The sequence below is a fragment of the Theropithecus gelada genome, chromosome 2 (genome assembly GCF_003255815.1).
Source record: "Theropithecus gelada isolate Dixy chromosome 2, Tgel_1.0, whole genome shotgun sequence".
NCBI classification, from domain to species: domain Eukaryota; kingdom Metazoa; phylum Chordata; class Mammalia; order Primates; family Cercopithecidae; genus Theropithecus; species Theropithecus gelada.
The window spans coordinates 163,901,632-163,919,623 of record NC_037669.1 but is presented as its reverse complement, the minus strand read 5'-3'; the positions used below and the strand labels follow the sequence as shown (position 1 = coordinate 163,919,623).

The 17,992-nt window shown below is 34.7% G+C and overlaps 1 protein-coding gene across 3 annotated transcripts in view; it reads left to right on the top strand.

Moving 5' to 3' along the window:
* The window catches only part of TBC1D5 (TBC1 domain family member 5), a 564,034-nt gene that overhangs the window by 392,173 nt on the left and 153,869 nt on the right, over positions 1 to 17,992 (top strand). For all 3 annotated transcript variants that reach the window (XM_025377827.1, XM_025377829.1, XM_025377828.1), the window contains one exon: positions 14,681 to 14,823. In XM_025377827.1, the coding sequence (XP_025233612.1) occupies positions 14,681 to 14,823 (143 nt within the window). The remainder of the gene's footprint in view (positions 1 to 14,680; positions 14,824 to 17,992) is intronic.

The following is a 17,992-nucleotide window of genomic DNA, read 5'->3' as shown; positions in this document are numbered from 1 at the left end:
AAATATTTTACATTTTTTTATATTCATCACTAAAGATGCTGTTTCTTTTCATTTCAATTTCTAGTTATTTGTTTCTAGTATATAAAAATACAGCTGATTATGGTATATTGACCTTGCATCCTGTTTCTTTTCTAAACTCACTCATTTAAATAGTGTTTTGTTTTTGTAGAGTTATTTGGGATTTTGTAGACAATTATGTTATCTGCACTTACAGACAGTTTTATTTCTTCCTTTCCAGTCTCTATGCCTATTATATATGGTTTGAATTTATTTGCTAATATTTTGTGTAGAATGTTTGTGCTTATATTCATGGTGAATATTTGTCTACAGTTTTCTCATAATGTCTTTGTTAGGTTTTGGAATGCTGGTAATGCTGACCTCACTATATGAGTCTGCATCTCATACCTTCATAAAGAGTTTGTGATAAACTGGTATTATTTCCTTCCTTTTTGGTTGTGGGTTGGTCTGTTTTTCCCATTTCTTCACATAATTTGTGATTTTTTAAATTGAATGCTGTAAATTTTGAATGTCATATAATTCATCTTAATCTGAATTTGTAGTCTTTCTTTAAAGAAATGTTGAGTTTACTTTTGGCAGGCTGTTAAACTACTTGAGATTTTTTATTTGATATTTTTGATACTTGTTTTTAAACTTTTTAAAAGTTCTGTTCTAATGTATCTTCTACCCAAGGGCCAATTTAACCCTGCTGCCAAGGCATGATGGTGCTTGTGGGGGTTCTACTGAATTTTTCATGAGTGTACTAACCTCTCTTCAGTTCTGACTGTTCAGAACATGAATATTTCCCAGCATTATGAAACCTCGGAGATTTTTTCCATTGCTGTGTAGTAGTTTGTTTTCTGGTATTTCTTCTTTGCTTGGCCTTCTAGAAGTTTACCCTTCATATGCACAACTTAGTATTTATCAAACACTTAAGGACACCCCTTGTATAGATTTCTGGAGATTATTCTCTGCATAGCTTCCTCCTTTAAAGGTAGCAATGTCCTGCACACTTTCCTCAGCCTTAATTCTGTGTCTTTTAAACTTAGTAAGAGCAATGCATTCTGCTTTGGATTTCTCCTTCCTGCTCTGTGGTTTCAAAAGTACATCCAGTAAAAAGCCAGTGATCACAGGTTTCGTCTGGGGTTTTTCCCCCTTATGTCAGCAATCACAGTGCTGTGCTGCTTATCTCCTAGTGTCTGCATGTTTATATATTTTGTCCAGTTTTCTAGCTGTTTATAGTATGAGAGCAGTACAGATATACCCAGTTATTCCATGATGGTCCGAAGGGGAAGTCAGGTCTATTTAAAAAAAAATAAATAAAGTCAACACTATTCTATTACAAGGAAATCACTCCTAATGCAAAGGAAACAGAAACAGATTGAAAACAAAACAATTTGCAGAGGCATAGCAGGAAAAGCAAACAGAAATGAAGGTATGTGTAATGATATTCATATCAGACAAAGTGAATTTAAAGCAAATCACATTGAATGAGATAAATTAGAACAATTCGTAGTTAAGAAGTTTACAATTCGCAATGAAGATCTTTATTTAATCATTGTACCTCCCCCTCTCCCAAATAACAGCAGAATTTATATAACATAACAGCTACAAGAAATATAAGGAGAAATACATAGGAATGCAATAGTAGTAAGCTACTTGTACCTCTCCTAATTCATGGTAAATCAGGTAGACTCACTGTAGAGTATAGAGAAACTAGTTACTCACCTTTAGTCAGTTAGATATAATTGGTATATATCAAACTCTCTATACTGTAAACAGAGAGTGAAATTACTGTATCCATAGAATATTTATTTTAAAAGTATCTATACAAAAATATTCAGTAAATTTTACATTGTAGAAATAGTATAGTTCACATTTTTTACAACAAAATTTGAAATTAATCATAAAAGTAGAAAACAACCCCCAAGGAAGAATTAGCACAGAAAATCATAAAACTCTCTTTACTCTTGTACTAAAAGGAAATCAAAACCGAAATTACAAAATTCCTAGAAAATAATGATAAAGTATATTGATCAGAACCTGTTGGTTTTGACTAAAACAGTGCTCTTAGAAATTCTCAGCCTTGTACTCTTAAGCTACTAAACAAAAAGGAATAAAAGTATGTGAATTAAATATTCATCTCAAGTAATAAAAATAACAGCAAAATAAATGAAGGAGTTAAAAGTAAAAGCAGTTGTGCTTTAATAGCAAAACATAAATGACAAAAAAATGCATTGATAAGTGTTTCTTTTTGGAAAAAATAAATAATAAAAATTTTACATAGTTCATTTACGTCATTTAAAATAATATACAGGACTGAGCCTAGTGGCATACACCTGTAATCTCAGCACTTTGGGAGGCTTGAGGCCAGGAGTTTGAGACCAACCTGGGCAACATGGTGTCTCTACAAAAAATGTTTTTTAAAGTAACTGAGCATGGTGACACACGCCTGTACTCCCAGCTACTCAAGAGCCTGAGGCCAGAGGATTGCTTGAGCCCAGGAGTTCAAGGCTGTAGTGAGCTGTACTACACTGCACTCCAGCCTGGACAACAGAGTGAGACCTTGTCTCTAAAAATAGATAAAATTATAGAAAACTACGAAAGCACAAATGAAATAAATTACAAAATTTTTCAAACATATACATTTAAGTGTAGCCAGGAATACTTCCTATCTTAGTTGGTTTGTGAGCAGATTAATTTATGTTCTGGAATGAACCCACTGTTAAATGTATTATAAAGATACCATAATAATAACAGTTTGGATTTGTTGCATAATTAGATTCATAGGTAAAAGAAAATAGAGATTCTGAAACAGACCCTCAATACATATAGACATTTAATACTATGATAAAGGTAGAATTTCAATTCATTAGGGAAATAATGGATTATTTAGTAATACAGTTTTGAGAACTAACTAGCTGTTTGGTAAATCGTGAACCTATATCTCTATTTTGCACCAAAATGAATACCAGATGAATCAATAATATAAATAAAACTGGAGTAAAATGATGAGTGTTGTTATTAGGTGGGGAGTTCACAAGCCCATAAACTATGAAGAAAAGTTTTGGTAAATATGACATTATAATAAAATTTCTTTCTGGGAAAAGAGACCTCCCTGTAGCCAAAGAGAGATAGAAAAGTTAGGAGTCACTAAAACTTCCTTGGTTCTTGGCAGCATCCTGGCCCAACACTATATCCTCTTATACGCTCTTAAAGTAGTGGTTCTCAAACTTGAGCTTGCGTCAGAATCACCCAGAGGGCTTGTTAAAATACAGATGACTGAGCTTTGCCTAGAGTTTCTAATTTAGTAAGTATGAGTGAGTAGGGTTCAAGAATTTGCAGTTTGAACAAATTTTCATGTGATGCTGATGCTGCTGGTTTAGAGACCACACTTTGAGAACCACTGCTTTACAATTTTCCCGAATTCTTCTCCTTTTGTGTTAAGTAACTCAGTACCATTCTTTGCAATCAAAGATCCTAAATTAAACTAAAGTGTCGAGGTAACATGAAGTAAGCAGTTTGCTTCCAAGATGTATTTACACTAACAAAGACCTGTACAAAGATAATCAATGCAGCATCACATGTAATAACAAAGGAACCTAAATGTCCCCAAAATAAAAGGACTATTTAAGTTATTATACATCCACTTATGGAATACTATACAACCATAATAAAGAACAAGTTATTTATTTCTATATATGTTGATTTGGAACGATCTTCATTTTAGCAATCATTGTTAAATTTAAAAATACATGCCCCTATTTATGCTTTTAAGAGGTAAACACCTGCATAAAAATGTCTGTATGTTATATAAGAACATTGGCTACCCTTGGGAAGGTAGGTTTACTGTTGGGGAGGGGATTTGTGTTGGGAAGGAAAATTGCTTCTTATTGTATGTCCTGTTATACTTTTAAGTTATTTTTCACCATTTGCAAAAACAAACAAACAAAAAACTATAAATTAGCAAAAGAATAACTCCACATAGTTTTCATTTTAACTCACAGACAATAAAAGAATTAAGAAAGTGTGAGAAAGATAGCGAGATAGGAGGCTATCGTCAGAGAGCAGTGCTTCAGACACATCATGGATTTGGAGCATCTCAGCACCAGAATTCAGCCACAGTATCTGGTAGCTGATGTGGAAAGGAAATGTGTATGTTGACAAAAATAAATTTAAAGTATTTTATGTGATGGTTCTGCTGCTTCATATTTGAGTTGATTTATGAGCAAATTAATTTATGAACATGTTATAAACCATGATGCCCTCAGTAAACTAAACTTCACTGAGTTTCTGTTCTCTCCGTTAGCCTGAAATACAATTCTAGACCTCATAAGTCTTTCTAAAATTGGCTGACCAAAAGTGGCAATTAATTTTTCTTTGTAAGTTCTTAGTTCTTTATAGTTTCCTTAATGAGTTTCCCTGAAAAGAAACCCTCTAAATCTTGTAGGGTCCTATAGCTGTAATTACCACTGTATTTTAACTGGGGTACTCATGAACTAGCAGATTGCAATTCATCAAAATAAGTCTTTCAGAAAGCACCATGTCTTCTACCCAGAAAAACCCAGCTACCACACAGATAACATAGCAATAGTAGATACTATGCATTCCGAATCCTGTGATTCTCCACGTTAATGTGGAGAGGTGATTTTAAAAATACATACCTGAATTAACTATCCTTTGGAAATTAGAAAAAATGTAAAAGAATAGAAAAAACACTGGGCTAGTTGTTAGAGTATCATTGTATGATCTGCCTTTGGATGAAATGTGACCTCAGGTTGCGCCATGTTCCTTTGTTGATGTATCTGTAAAATGCCTGTTCCTGCCCAACTTCTTTGGGTCAGTGATTACAAATTGGGGGCTGAGCGAAGAAATCACCTGTGTATCTCTGAAACATGCAAGAGTTTTTCCCCCAAGTGGTTCTAATGCATGCATTCCACAGACCATTTGCTTTTATAGAGCTCAGGCTTATTTGAAGATCAAATGTGGTAGTACTTTTAAAAATAAAAAAATTGATATAAGCACATGGTATTTGCCATTATCAGAAATTGTGTATGATTATTTTAAAACATTGAGTTGTGATCTTCTGTGCATTAAAAAATACATTTTCCTTGGTTATTATATATTTATCCTTAAAAAATTATATATACACATACATATAATTGATTGTACAGTTGTTTAGGCATTAAATTTAGCTATCAGACAGGGATAAAATGGAGCAGCCAATCCCCTCTTTAACTCTTTTGTTTCCATTTCGCTTTCACTAGTAGAAAACGTAATTTGTGACATTTTGAGCTGGACTTCTAGATTTCTAACCAAACCCATATTCTCAAAGTAATGAATGTGGTGGGGTTGACTGCCCTTTCCCTTCATGGCTCCTTCACAGTTTCTTTTTCCCCTCCCTGTCTCTCCCTTCCTTCTTGTGAGTTACCTAGGCCCCATGCAGATACATTCAGCTCTTGATTATCTGAATTAATGGATAGTAACTGGGACATACATAATCCCAGATGGTGGATAATCCAAAAACCATTAATACTTGGCTTTGAAATGTATTTAGTAATGTTTTAAATTGTTTTTACCTTTCTAATTATATGTTGCTAATGTTGCCATTAGTTTGCATTCCCTGAGTACATCCTAGTTGCTTGGGGGATTTAGTGTGGAGGGGGCACAGAAAAATGCAGAGTAACTGTGGTAAACCAGATTGATGGGATTATTATTGAGTTAAATTTTATTTTGAATAATTTTTTCCAGTTAGTGATTAAGAATTGTCAGCATAGCGTTCAGTCTATGGCCAAGCACAGTACCTGCCACACTGTTGAAGTTTAGGAAATATTTGTTAAATGAAGATTCTCAATTTTTCATACCAGTCTTATGATCAAATCAGGGCTGGCATGAACCAGGAAAAGAAGTCAGTGAAGAAAGTTCATTCTCTCCCAACCTCAGCCTTTCCACCCCCAGGTCAGTGAAGATGAGTATTGCCAAGTCATGGGCATTTTCCCAAGATAGTGCCGATTTACAGGCTGTTTGACCAGCTGAGCCACACAGAATAACTCCTCACTAGCAGTGCCTTAATACAGTGAGCCTTCAATAAGGGAAATATGCTGTTCTTTTAAAAGGCAAGAACGATACTTTGAAATGGGCACGAGGAAGCTGGGAATTCCTTTTAGTAGAATATAACTTTCCATGATAATAGAAGCATCCAGAATAACAAAAACATAAATATAGAGCAGTTCTTAACCTAAGGTCCCTGAATTAGCCTAACTCCTAAAATGGCTTTCACTTGAGTAGATATGATATGGGGATGGGTGTGTGTATTTTTCAGAAGGGAGGGCTCATATGCTTGATTACATTCTCAAAGGGATCTGCAACTTCTCTCTACTGATGAATGGGATTTCAGTTTCACTGTTTTATACTTTTCATGAAATGTTTGAAGGTGGGAAACGAAACTCCCATGGCCACTGCCTCACAAATTTGCCTCCATTTGGACTTCAGAATGATCAGGGAAAGTAATTTTGAAAATTTCTCTAGCTATAGTTCGTTCCAAGCTGGGGACAGGCATAGGCTGAGAAGCCAGGGGTATTTGTTGAAAGACTGAACATGCGAATGGGCAATGGCAACACTATCTGTGACAACAGAACTCAGACCCAGATAAGATGCCCCAGAAGCCAAATTACAACCTTTGCAGCAAAATCAGTCCAGAACGGTTAGGCCTTGGTCAGTCACTGCTAACTTCGCTATTTTTGCCCTACTTTCTGCTTCCACCACAGGACCAACCTAGAGAAAGCCAAATATGTTCCCCAAATAATCATATATGGTGCTCTACCTCTAGTTAGCCCTCTGCCATGCCTACAGCCTTCAATGGGGGCATACCTGAAGCCTCCTTCCCCTGACCCCATGACCCTGTAAAACTTTATCTTTCCCCTGGCTACTTTGGATTATCTTCCAAACACAGGCAGTGGTAGCTGAACTCTCTTGCTATTGCAAACTCTGAATAAATAGCCTTTGCTTATTCTCATTTGGGGGTTTTCATTTATTTCCACTTTGCATTGAAATTTGAGAGGTTCCAGGTGAACTCCCTTATCCTGAAATCTCTCTTCCACCACTACATCACAGAGCTGATAGTAATATCACTGGAGAAATGTTTCTTGGAGTTTAGCTCTTTATTTCTCCAGGAATAGCATTTTAAATGCATGTTTTATTTTAGGGGTAGTTAGATCCCCATAGTTGATAGTGTAGAATCTTAGACTTAGAATGGTTCACTGGTAACACAGAACAGAGGAACACAAAATAGATGACCATTTAGCCAGGCTCCAGTATCGTGGGGCTTCTACATGGGGAGTGGGCAAATGCCCTTTTGGGCCTGGCAGTTTTGGTATTATCTCACTTCTGTCACCCTCACATTTGTATCCCTCGTTTTTATTGTTTTTATAACAGTATTTTCCTCGAAAATAAAATATATAAATTAATAGAGATAGAATTCTAGGAGAAATTTGGCTATGGATACTTTGTGTCCATTAAATGTGTGTGTGATGGCCATTGGCTGAATGGTTAGACCTGTAGAGCGAGACAATTTGAAGATGCACGCTCAAGAGTAGGCTGAGAAGATGCAGAGAGAAACCACAACTTCCCATGTATGGATCTTATAGTTTGGTTCCCATATCAGCAGCATCAGTATCTCCTGGGAACTTGTTCAAAATACACATTATCTCTGGGCATAGTGGCAGATGCCTGTATTGACCCACCTTAAAAAATGATCAGGCTCCCGTTAAATCTTCTGTATCAGAAAACTTTGGGGATAGGTTCTAGCAATCTGTGTTTTTACCATCCCTCCAGATACCTCTGCTGTATGCTAAAGTTTGAGACCACTACTGTAATTAGAAGAGCCATCCAATAACTTCTGCTTTTTCTCTCCTCATGGAGTAACGTTTTACATGAATGCATGGTAGATTTTAGGAGCCCTGACAGCTGAAGCCAAAATATGATCAGGAAACAGGAATCTGTCACCTTGTCCAGTGCCTCTCAAACTTGTACATGCAGATCACCTGAAGGTTTTGTTAAAGTGAACCTCTGATCCAGGAGCACTATACTGCGGGTGGGGCGGGGGGGGGGTGCAGGGTGCTGAGAGATGCATATCTAACAAGCTCCCAGGTGGTGGTGATGGACCTAGGATTACTCTTTGAATACCAGGGTCCTAGGAGACCACACACCCAAGCTGAGGAACATTGGAGGTATGGGCATGCAGGCAACTAGAGCTCAGGAAATGAAAGGGGAAGGTTCCTGAGAGGTTAGGAGGCTTTTATAAATTCCTGCATAAATCTGATCACTTACTGCTTAGAATGTATGTTCAGGGATCTCCACAGAGAGATAGGGGAAGCCCAGGAAGAAGATTGATGAGCAGCTAGGAATCCTGTGAAAGGTCCAGCCTCTAGGCCCAAATCAAGATCATCTGTGGTCAAGAAGAGCTAACTTGAGGAAAAAGATTGATATTAATTAAATAAACATTTTTAACCACCTACTCTCTGCCTCATACCAAATAACCCCCAGGATCCTGTGATCTGCCAGAGAAGAGAGAGAAACCGAAACAATATCCATAACTTACTATTTAGCTGAGATTTGTTTATCAGTGCCTTTATCTCTGGAAAATGTAACTGGGAGCAGTAACACTAATAGGTGTGAAACCTTCAGACATCAGACCTGGGCAAAGTAGTGTCCTAAACCCTGAACTGCCAGACAGGATCAGGGCACTTTCTGGAATAGAAAAGAAGAGAAAGAAGAGAGGGCCAGTGAAAATTAACCACAGAGGGTACTTAAAGCTATGGGTTAGAGATAAGAGGTCAAAGGCAATAAGATACCCCTGCTGCCTTTTAGGAATGGATTCCTTCTGACTCTCTTAATAGGTACCCATCTGTGGATTTTGGCCATGTCCCTTTGAATAACAGGAATTCTATTTCCAATGTAATTGTTGGTGTTGAGATTGACTGCTTATGGAGGCATAATGACTGTGGTCTTACCTTCATCCCTGAATAGATCCTGGTATTTCTCAGCTTAGTGTTATACCTCATGTCAGTTCTTCCACCAATGTGTATAAATGTATTAGGAGATTTACGCAGAGGAAGTCGAAAAGTGTTATTCACTGTAGTTAAGATCCCTTTGGTATTTGAAATGTCTATGATGGTTTCAAAAAATAAAGTCACACATGTTTTATTTTTTTAAATGAGTTTCAGATTATGGAGCATAGGAGTAATTATTTTTAGCAAATCTCTATATGCAATTTTAGAAAACTTATTTGATCATAATTTCCTTTCCTGAAGGTAAAATGGTAGAGCAAAGCCTGTTTACAGACTTTCTAGAAGTAAAAACTGTCTCTGGTATGAATAAAAAACAGTTTTCATGGAGCCTAAAATTCATTTTCGCAACATGGCCAACAACGGCACATTAATTCTTTGTATATTTAATTCATACACAGCAGTGGCTTCTAAGTAAATTTCTCAAAATACCCAGTAGCTTACTTGTGGTGGAACCCGCGTAAGTGATAGGGTAGAGAGGTTACTTCTCAGCAGCTGTTATCCCCATAGTCCTCTCCTGTCAGGGCTAAGATTCCAACTGCTCCCTAGTTGGAATGGACAAGAGGATTCTCACAGAGAGTGCATCCTGTTCATACAACTATAGCCATATTAGACTATTACCATCATGCATTAGCTTTATTGGAATTTCCTGGTAAATTATATATGCTAAAGTTAATCAGTCCTTGAAGTACCATACTTGTAAGCCAAATAGCAGGCATATATCTGAAAGAGGTATGTGTGTATGAGAGAGAGAAGGAGAGAGAAAATGTTCAAGCATCAAAAGTTTATCGTATTATGGTCATCTTCTATAGCCAACATTTTCATGATTTTCTTATATCCCTGGAAAAACGTAGATGTACAAGGCTCTACTTTACATTCAGACTATTTTTGCAAAGGCATATTACAGTTGTTCTGACAAAACAGCTTCAAACACTTGCCAAGGAGAATAAATTACAGTAGGAATGGGTGGTAATTATTAGGAACTTATTTTTGGAATAAGAAACCTTCCTTAATAAAGGGTTACGTACTGCCCTCTGAAAGAAAGAGAGAATTTTCCCCAAAGTCAAAAAGACACTTTTAACACTTCATGTGCATATCCTGTGGGGGTTAAATTAGGTTAGCATGTGTTCCCAAAAAGGCAAATTCAAGCTGGGTTCAATCCATGGATTACAGAGAACACTTAGAAAGCAAATTGGAATTCTTTAGACACAGTAATTCAAAGTTTCTGGTTTTTTCTCTTTTTGAAGCAGAGTTTAGCTTGATGGCTTAAAGGATTCAGATATGTCCTCAAGGCATTCAGATATTTTTAAAGACCTAATTGAAATAGTTGATAAGACAAAAAATTTACCAAACAGGTAAGCATCCTTCAATAATGTATTCTACAGAGCCCTTAGGAGACTAGTAAGTGTAAAATTGGAATAAAATTATATATTTTGCGCTCCCATTTTTTTGTGACTTTGTTTTCTAAAGAAGTTCAAATTAAATACGAGAATGCCTTGTGACCCTAAGTATAATGAATTCAGTGTTTAGTTACAATTTTAAGACGTTTTCACAGAGTTGATATAAAGGAAAATTTAGAGTGTATTAATTTCAAAAGAACTGAATACAAAGAAACCCAATAAAAGAGCCTAAAATCAGTCAAAGAAGTACCCAAGCACAGAGATAAACATTTTTGGCTTGCTTTTATTTTTCTTGAATACTAATACAGAAATGGATTCTGTGTTTATCCCATAGCAGGCATAGATTATTTTAAAATTGTTAGCTTTTAAAAATACAAGTGAACAGAAAGCAAAACACAAATTGACACCATTGAGCAAAAATCTAACATTGCTTTTTTGTGTAAGAATGCTCACCTAGTGGCATCATTTCATGACCACAGGTTACTCAAGATACCCTTATAATGTTTGTTAAATTAAATTGAATATAGCATTTCTACATTACTTGTTCTTGTAAGGTTACTATGCCCATATCTCACTAAAGAGCCAGTAATGGGAAAGAATAGGGAAATGGACCTAGGATTTAATTTTGTTTCTCCATATATAACCCACTACAGCCAAGTTGGATTAAGGCTATGTTTATTTAAAGCTCAGTCAAATTGGTCCTTTTCATAAACTCATTGGTAAAAATGAATTTCTCTTGGTGTTTCCATGGGTCATGCACCGAGCAATAACACCAACAGTAGTTACTGATCCCCTGGGAATAGCAGCTTAATTACACAGAAGTTTGAAATCAAGGATAGTGGTATAAATGCAAACATAGAGACATGTCCTGTCTTTGGGTGGTTTATTATTAAATTTAATACCTCAGATACTCTTTTCTGTTTCTGCAGATCTTAATTACTAAGTAGATATGGTAAAATATGAATTATTGTATTATCACAAGTGATCAAATATATATGGTTATGAGCATGGCAGTCTGCAGGTGTAACGTACATAAAGCAAGATTGATAGTATCAAGCAGTTAAACTGAAGTTATCTTTAAGGGGAAAAGATTTAATGCTACCCTTAAGTGTAACTTAAACTCTCACTAATTATTTTTAACTGCAATAAAAGCATGTTAATTGTAGGAATGACTTCTTTACAAGACCTCGTTTCTTAGAGTAAGTTTTTCTTTCCAAGAATATAAAAGCTTACTGAAATAATTTCTATTACTAACTCATTCTGTAAAGAGCTTTTTCCTTGGCTTTTAAGCTCAATGAAGAAAGCCCAAAATAGCACAGGAAATTTGTGTGTTGTGAATATATATATAAAAAATATAAGAACTAAATCCAACTGGGATAAAATGATTAAATTATTGATAAGGTCATTGTTGGTCCCAAAGCATTCCATTAGTTATATGCTTCTTCTTAAATATTTTGAGAATTTGGCCTTAATTTTCTTATAATTACATATAAAATAGAAGAGACAGCATTTTACTTTAATATCCTCTCATGTACAACTTATTACAGTCTTTATATAAGAGAAATATGCTAGGCATCTAATGATACATTTTTTTCTTATGTGTTTTTGGTATTTTTTCTACCTCCTGGATTATTTTTGTGCCACCACTTACAAGATCAATGCCTGTACTTCCAAATTAGCTATCCCATTGCTTCTCAGTAAAGGTGGCTTTACAGTGGGGTTAACAAGACTTCTGTAAATACATAAAGCGCTTAGCAAAGTGTATAGAGGTCTTTACAAAGAACTTTCTGGATCTCTTTATCTCTTTCTCTGTTTCTGTCTTTCACATGCACTCACACACACAGAATTTGGTCCTTGCCGTGGAATTTTACAGCAGTGTACTTGGCAAGGTACTTAAAGAGTGAAGCAATATGAAAGATTTATAAAGCAGCACATTGTAGATAACACATTAAATATAAAAGTACTAAAGACATGCATTGTGTGTAGTTTTGGAGATATTAAATATGTGAACAATTTGACACAGAAAATAAAGATGTATTTTATTCAGTGTAGATTACTAGATGTTTGCAGTTAACCTTCCTGACTGCTGCAGTGAAGATCGCTGCATGTGTGTATCTTCAGAGTCAAAAAGGATGCCAGACAAGTTGACGAATAACTGACAGTTTGTTGTAGAAATAATGGGTGTAGAAATAATGGGTATAGAAATTATTTCTAGGAAATGGGCTACTTTGTTTTTTTTTGTTGTTGTTGTTGTTCTTAAAGCACTATCTGTGATAAAATCTAAGATGTGATTGCTGATAAGAAAATGGCAAGAATTTGAGCTGTAAGGAAAGAGGGGGAAGATTGTATTCTTAACTGTAGTTGTGTATTAACCTTCATCTAGTTTCCTCATTGATGGATTTTTCTTCCAGTTGTGTCAGCTGAATAATTGTAACCATGTTCTACATGTTTTAGTCGTTTAAGAATGCAAACATTTGTATCGGTTAAAAATCCTTTGAACAGGGGCCCAAAATGGTTTAGTTCATGTATTTTTTTGCTGTGCCCATCTCTGGTTCCCCTGATACTCTTTGCAATATCAGTTAATTCTTTGTAATTAAGAATAGTGGCCTATTTAATTTAGAGATGTTTTTGTACTTCTTGGAATAGTAAATATTAGCATTTGTAATTTGAAAGAATTAGAAGTGTGTGGAGAAGTATTTTTTTTCGTAAGCCATGTAAACACAGCCATCTTAGACAAAAAAAAATTGTGTTAACCACCCCTCATTTAATTAATAGCAGCAGAGTAAAAATTGAAAATTATAAAAGATAAAAATTATGAAAGACACTGTAATATTTTTAAAATTTGAACATTTAAAACATTTAAAATATTTTAAAATGGAAAATTATAAAATATACTGTAACATTTTTAAAAAGATAAGTATTGGGCATTTAAATTTTTTATACTGAAAAATTGAGTAATTGATGTAGTTGAAAATACAATCTAATTATTATATTGATTAATATGATGATGTGAATAAAAAAACTTAAGTGTTCAATCACATGGTTCCTAATAAACTATGATACATATTTGTGAGTATACAGCATTTTGTCATATCTTTGATTTCTCCTTAAATATATTACTCTCTGAGGAAAGTACTTGATTTTTTTTTTGCCTTGCTTTAACCCCATAGATGGTTATATTTGATTTCAAATTTTACATAGAAGTAACATCTCTTTACTAATTTTTAAAGGATTTATTCTATATTATTTGATGCTGCTAGAAATTTGAAATTTTTAATCTTTTGCTACGTGCTAGAATCACATAGAATTCTAGCTGAAGTCCTTAGAAGAAGATTTGTGTAAGGAAATTATAGCCATGTCATGTAAAATTAGAGGTCAATGAATAAAAACATCAAACCAAATTTTTTTCTTGTAAGAATTAGATATAAAGAGTTTAGCATTTATTGAAAGTCTAAAGTGTCACTATTTATGATGTATATTTATACATTGATGTTGCTTAGCTGCTTATGTTTACTCTGTGGCATAGATACTCATTTTCTAGGTAATAGAAGTAAGCACTTTCTACGTAATAGAAAAGCACTCCTAGAAAGGTAGCCTTACTGATCAGGTATATTGGTTGCAAAGCTCAAAAAATTAAGTATGACTATATCTTTCATTTAAAATAACTATCTATGCTTGGCCAAAAAAATAGATATCTACTGGCCTTTTCCCACACTTAATTTTAAAATGAATTATTTTAAATAGAAGCGAGATGTGAGAATGCAGTTTTCTAAGTTTGTATCGGATTTGTCATATAAACATTTGCAAAAGGGCAATTAACAACAACAGTAAATCAGTAGAGATCATGACATTTTGGAAAATCTTATTTTTAACTTACAACCTTACCTATGAAAGCAACTACTAGACTACTAAATATTCATTTTCTCTTCACCTTTTGGGAATTTGTGATTTCTATTAAATATGAAAGATTTTGACATTTTTCAAATATGTGTGTAATACTTGTGTATATAATAGCATTTAATGATTATGGCCTAGTTATACAATTATAAAATTCATTGAAAGCTTAAAAATTAGGTTTTACTATATTATATTTTTGATATATAATATTTGCTCAGTGTGTTCAGTTAATAGTTTTTCACGGTTACCTGAGAAAATTATCACTCTTTACATTACTCTCGAAAGTACTGTCTTCTGAATTTTTGTTTTGTTTCTTTCCAGAAGGTGGGTGCGGCTGCTGTTTGGACGAGAGTTCCCCCTGCAGGACCTTCTGGTGGTCTGGGATGCCTTGTTTGCAGACGGCCTCAGCCTGGGTTTAGTAGATTATATCTTCATAGCCATGTTACTCTACATCCGAGATGCTTGTAAGTGTTAATGACCTTGCCTACATTTGACTAGATACTCCTGATTTTTAAAAATGTTTTGCCTTTTAAACAGACTTGGTGTTTTATTATTTGATGTACATGTACCTCAATTTTTATAGTTGGGTAATATATTGAAATTTCAAAGGAATATACTAAACATCCCTTTTGTTGGTTAACTGTGTACACATTGGGAGATGTGGGTTATTTTATCCTGAGAGAATTAGAATATTCTTCAGAACCATTTTTCTAAAGACTTTACTCCTGCTTTAATCTCCTCATTACACACAGTTGTGAAATGCATCTATAAAAGCCAGTATTTGAGATATGTTTAGAGCTCCACCTTCTGACAGGTAGGGAATATTCAAGGATGTTTATCAGGAGATTGGAGTTATTTTTATAATATCAACACCTTGCTAATAAAAAAACAAATATTGCATTTAAAGGTATTTTAACTTTCTTCCAGTTATATTTTAGAAAAATATATTTCTCAATATAGTGCTGAATGGTAGACGTGTACCCATCTCCTCAGATCTATGTTAGGGTGCCTGTAATAGCCAGAAAGCCAGTGCCTAGCCCTTTTCAATAGTCTCATAGTCCTTAGCTTGAAGAAAATATCGGTGTGTATTTTAAATTTCAAAATACCTCAAATTGTTTTCCGTCTCAGAGAAGTAGTGAAAAGTTCACACAATAAAACTTCTTAGCCAAAATACAATTAGGAAAAAGTGCACAAAATTATGTGATTGAATTAGGAAATAGGAAGCTAACATAAAGTAAGACTTTGTCTGAAGAACATACACTTTTTAGAATCATTTGTAATTGAGACTGTTAAATTGTTATGTGGTTCTCTTTATTTGTTCATTGAATACCAGTTGTGGCAGATGCCCTTGTTATGCCTCTAGTAACACTAATTTTCTTTAAAATTTTAGATTATACATTTTTTAATTTCCCAAAATTACTTAAATAAGTGACAGGGGTACCACGTTTTATCCAAAAATTATAGATTTTGTTCTGTGCCTCGAAGGTCAAATAGTTTAGGTTTTGACAGACAAAGTGAAAGTTTCTTCCTTCTGAGCCAGATCTAATCACTTAAGAATATGGAAGTCATAAGAGGAAGCATAAGGAAAATGGAGAAAAATATCTGAGTAGATTTAATGGATACTGGATTTTATGATATTCAATACTAACCTCTGAGTTATATTTTTAAATATAAATAAAAATAAAAGGAATGAGAAAACTCTTCTAGAAAAAAAAATGCTTTGGATAATATTTATGCAAAACTTTCCAAAGCAAACAACTGCTGAAAAGTATTATGATTTTCTGTAATTGTAAACAGTTTACAATTTGCTGTTTTTTGACTTTGGCACATTACCACTATATATTTTTAATTTAATCATCCTGTCTCCTATTCTAAGACCTACTTTTATCATTGTATAAAACATGGCAAATTTTTTGGCAGCTGAAGTCCTTACACATTTTTCATCTTTTCACTGATGACTTTATAAAATGTGAAAAAATACAGAAGTAATGAAGTGATTTATTTATTTCAATATTAACCCAACTTATTTTAATTTTGTTATTTAAGTCTATAACAGTGGATGAGATCTCCTAAAAATAGAATGAATATTTGTCAGGTATTTACAGATCACTTCTCCTGTTCTCAAGAAGTTTACCAACTATTAGGGAAGACTGACATAAATGTTTTCAAATGAACATATTTGGTACTATAGTTGGGATGTGGATAGGTAGGTAGGAGAGACACCTAGCTCCCCTCTGGGCTGCCGTGAGTGAATAGAGAAAATTGTGCAGATGTTGGCAAGCCAAATAAGAGGATCTGCGTACAACGCAGAAGGAACAGCATGAACAAAGGCCTGGAAGTGAAAAGCAGCTTATTGGGGATGTGTATATCAATGTGTTTCTACAAGCTGTTTGGTATTATTAGAGTACAAAGAGAGAGAGAGAGACTAGCCGCAAGTTATGAGACTAAAGAAAGAAACAGAAGGGTCATGATGACAGTCTTTCTATGGTAAGTGATAGGGATCTATTGAAATGTCCAAAGCAGAAATGTGATCACTTGTAGATCACTTTAGTGGCAATGGGGAAGATGAAGTCGAAGGAGACAAGAGCAAAGGCATCAGATAACAGTTATGACGGTAGTTCGGGAGAAAAACAGTGGATCAGAGAATTATTCAGAGCTAAAGTTAGCATGATTTAGTGATTAAATATGATAGGAGAGGGAGAATGGAAAATCTAGAAGAGTCTCCAGCTTGGAGGTATGAGTGACTGGGTGATATTTATTAACTTGGACAAAAAATACAAGGATTAAGAAGTTTTAGGAATGTTAATAATTAACTGGGCTTTGACTTTGCTGAGTTTTGAGATATTTATAAGAAATTATAACCTAAAGATTTGAAAAATAAAGTTAAATGTCAATATCAAGGCTACAGATTTAATTTTGCAAATGATTAACAGGTGTTTGTTAAAACCATAACCACAGATGCAGAATAGGGTGACTATATATCAGAGTTTGTTTGGGATAGTCTTGGTTTACACCTGCTATCCCATAATAGTAATTATTTGTCCTTTTTCACTCTCAAAGACATTACATTAGGATCATAAAAATTATATGGTCCTATTACCTAAGGTGGGTACATATGGAAAGAGAACATGGGCAAAGGTGAAACTGGGTTTAACATCAGCATTTCAGAGGCACCAGAGGAGAAAAAGCCAAGGAAGAGCTTAACTTGTGTTGTAACCCCAGAGAACTGTCTGGAGCCAGGCAGAGAGAAGAAGGTCAGTAGTGCCCAGAACAGTAACACAAGGTTAGAAAAGTCCACTCACTTTGGGAACGGTGGAGGGACAGTCATTGGATACCTTTGCCAGGGTAGATTCAATGGACTGGTTCAGCAGAAGCTGGATTATGGTGGGTTGCAGAGTGAATAGACAGTTAAGAAATACAGTAGTCTTTTCTTCAGCTTTTTGTTGTTGGGTTTTTGTTTGTTTGTTTTTAATATATGCATTACTTTTTCAACTGAAAAGATAATAAAAACAAGGAATATGGAGATAGCAGGTATAGAGTGATCTTTGAGTAAGGAAGAAGAACGATGTAGCTAGAGGACAGTGCAGGGGCAAGGAAGATTAGATGGCTGTCATTCGACATTGGAGGCGGGGC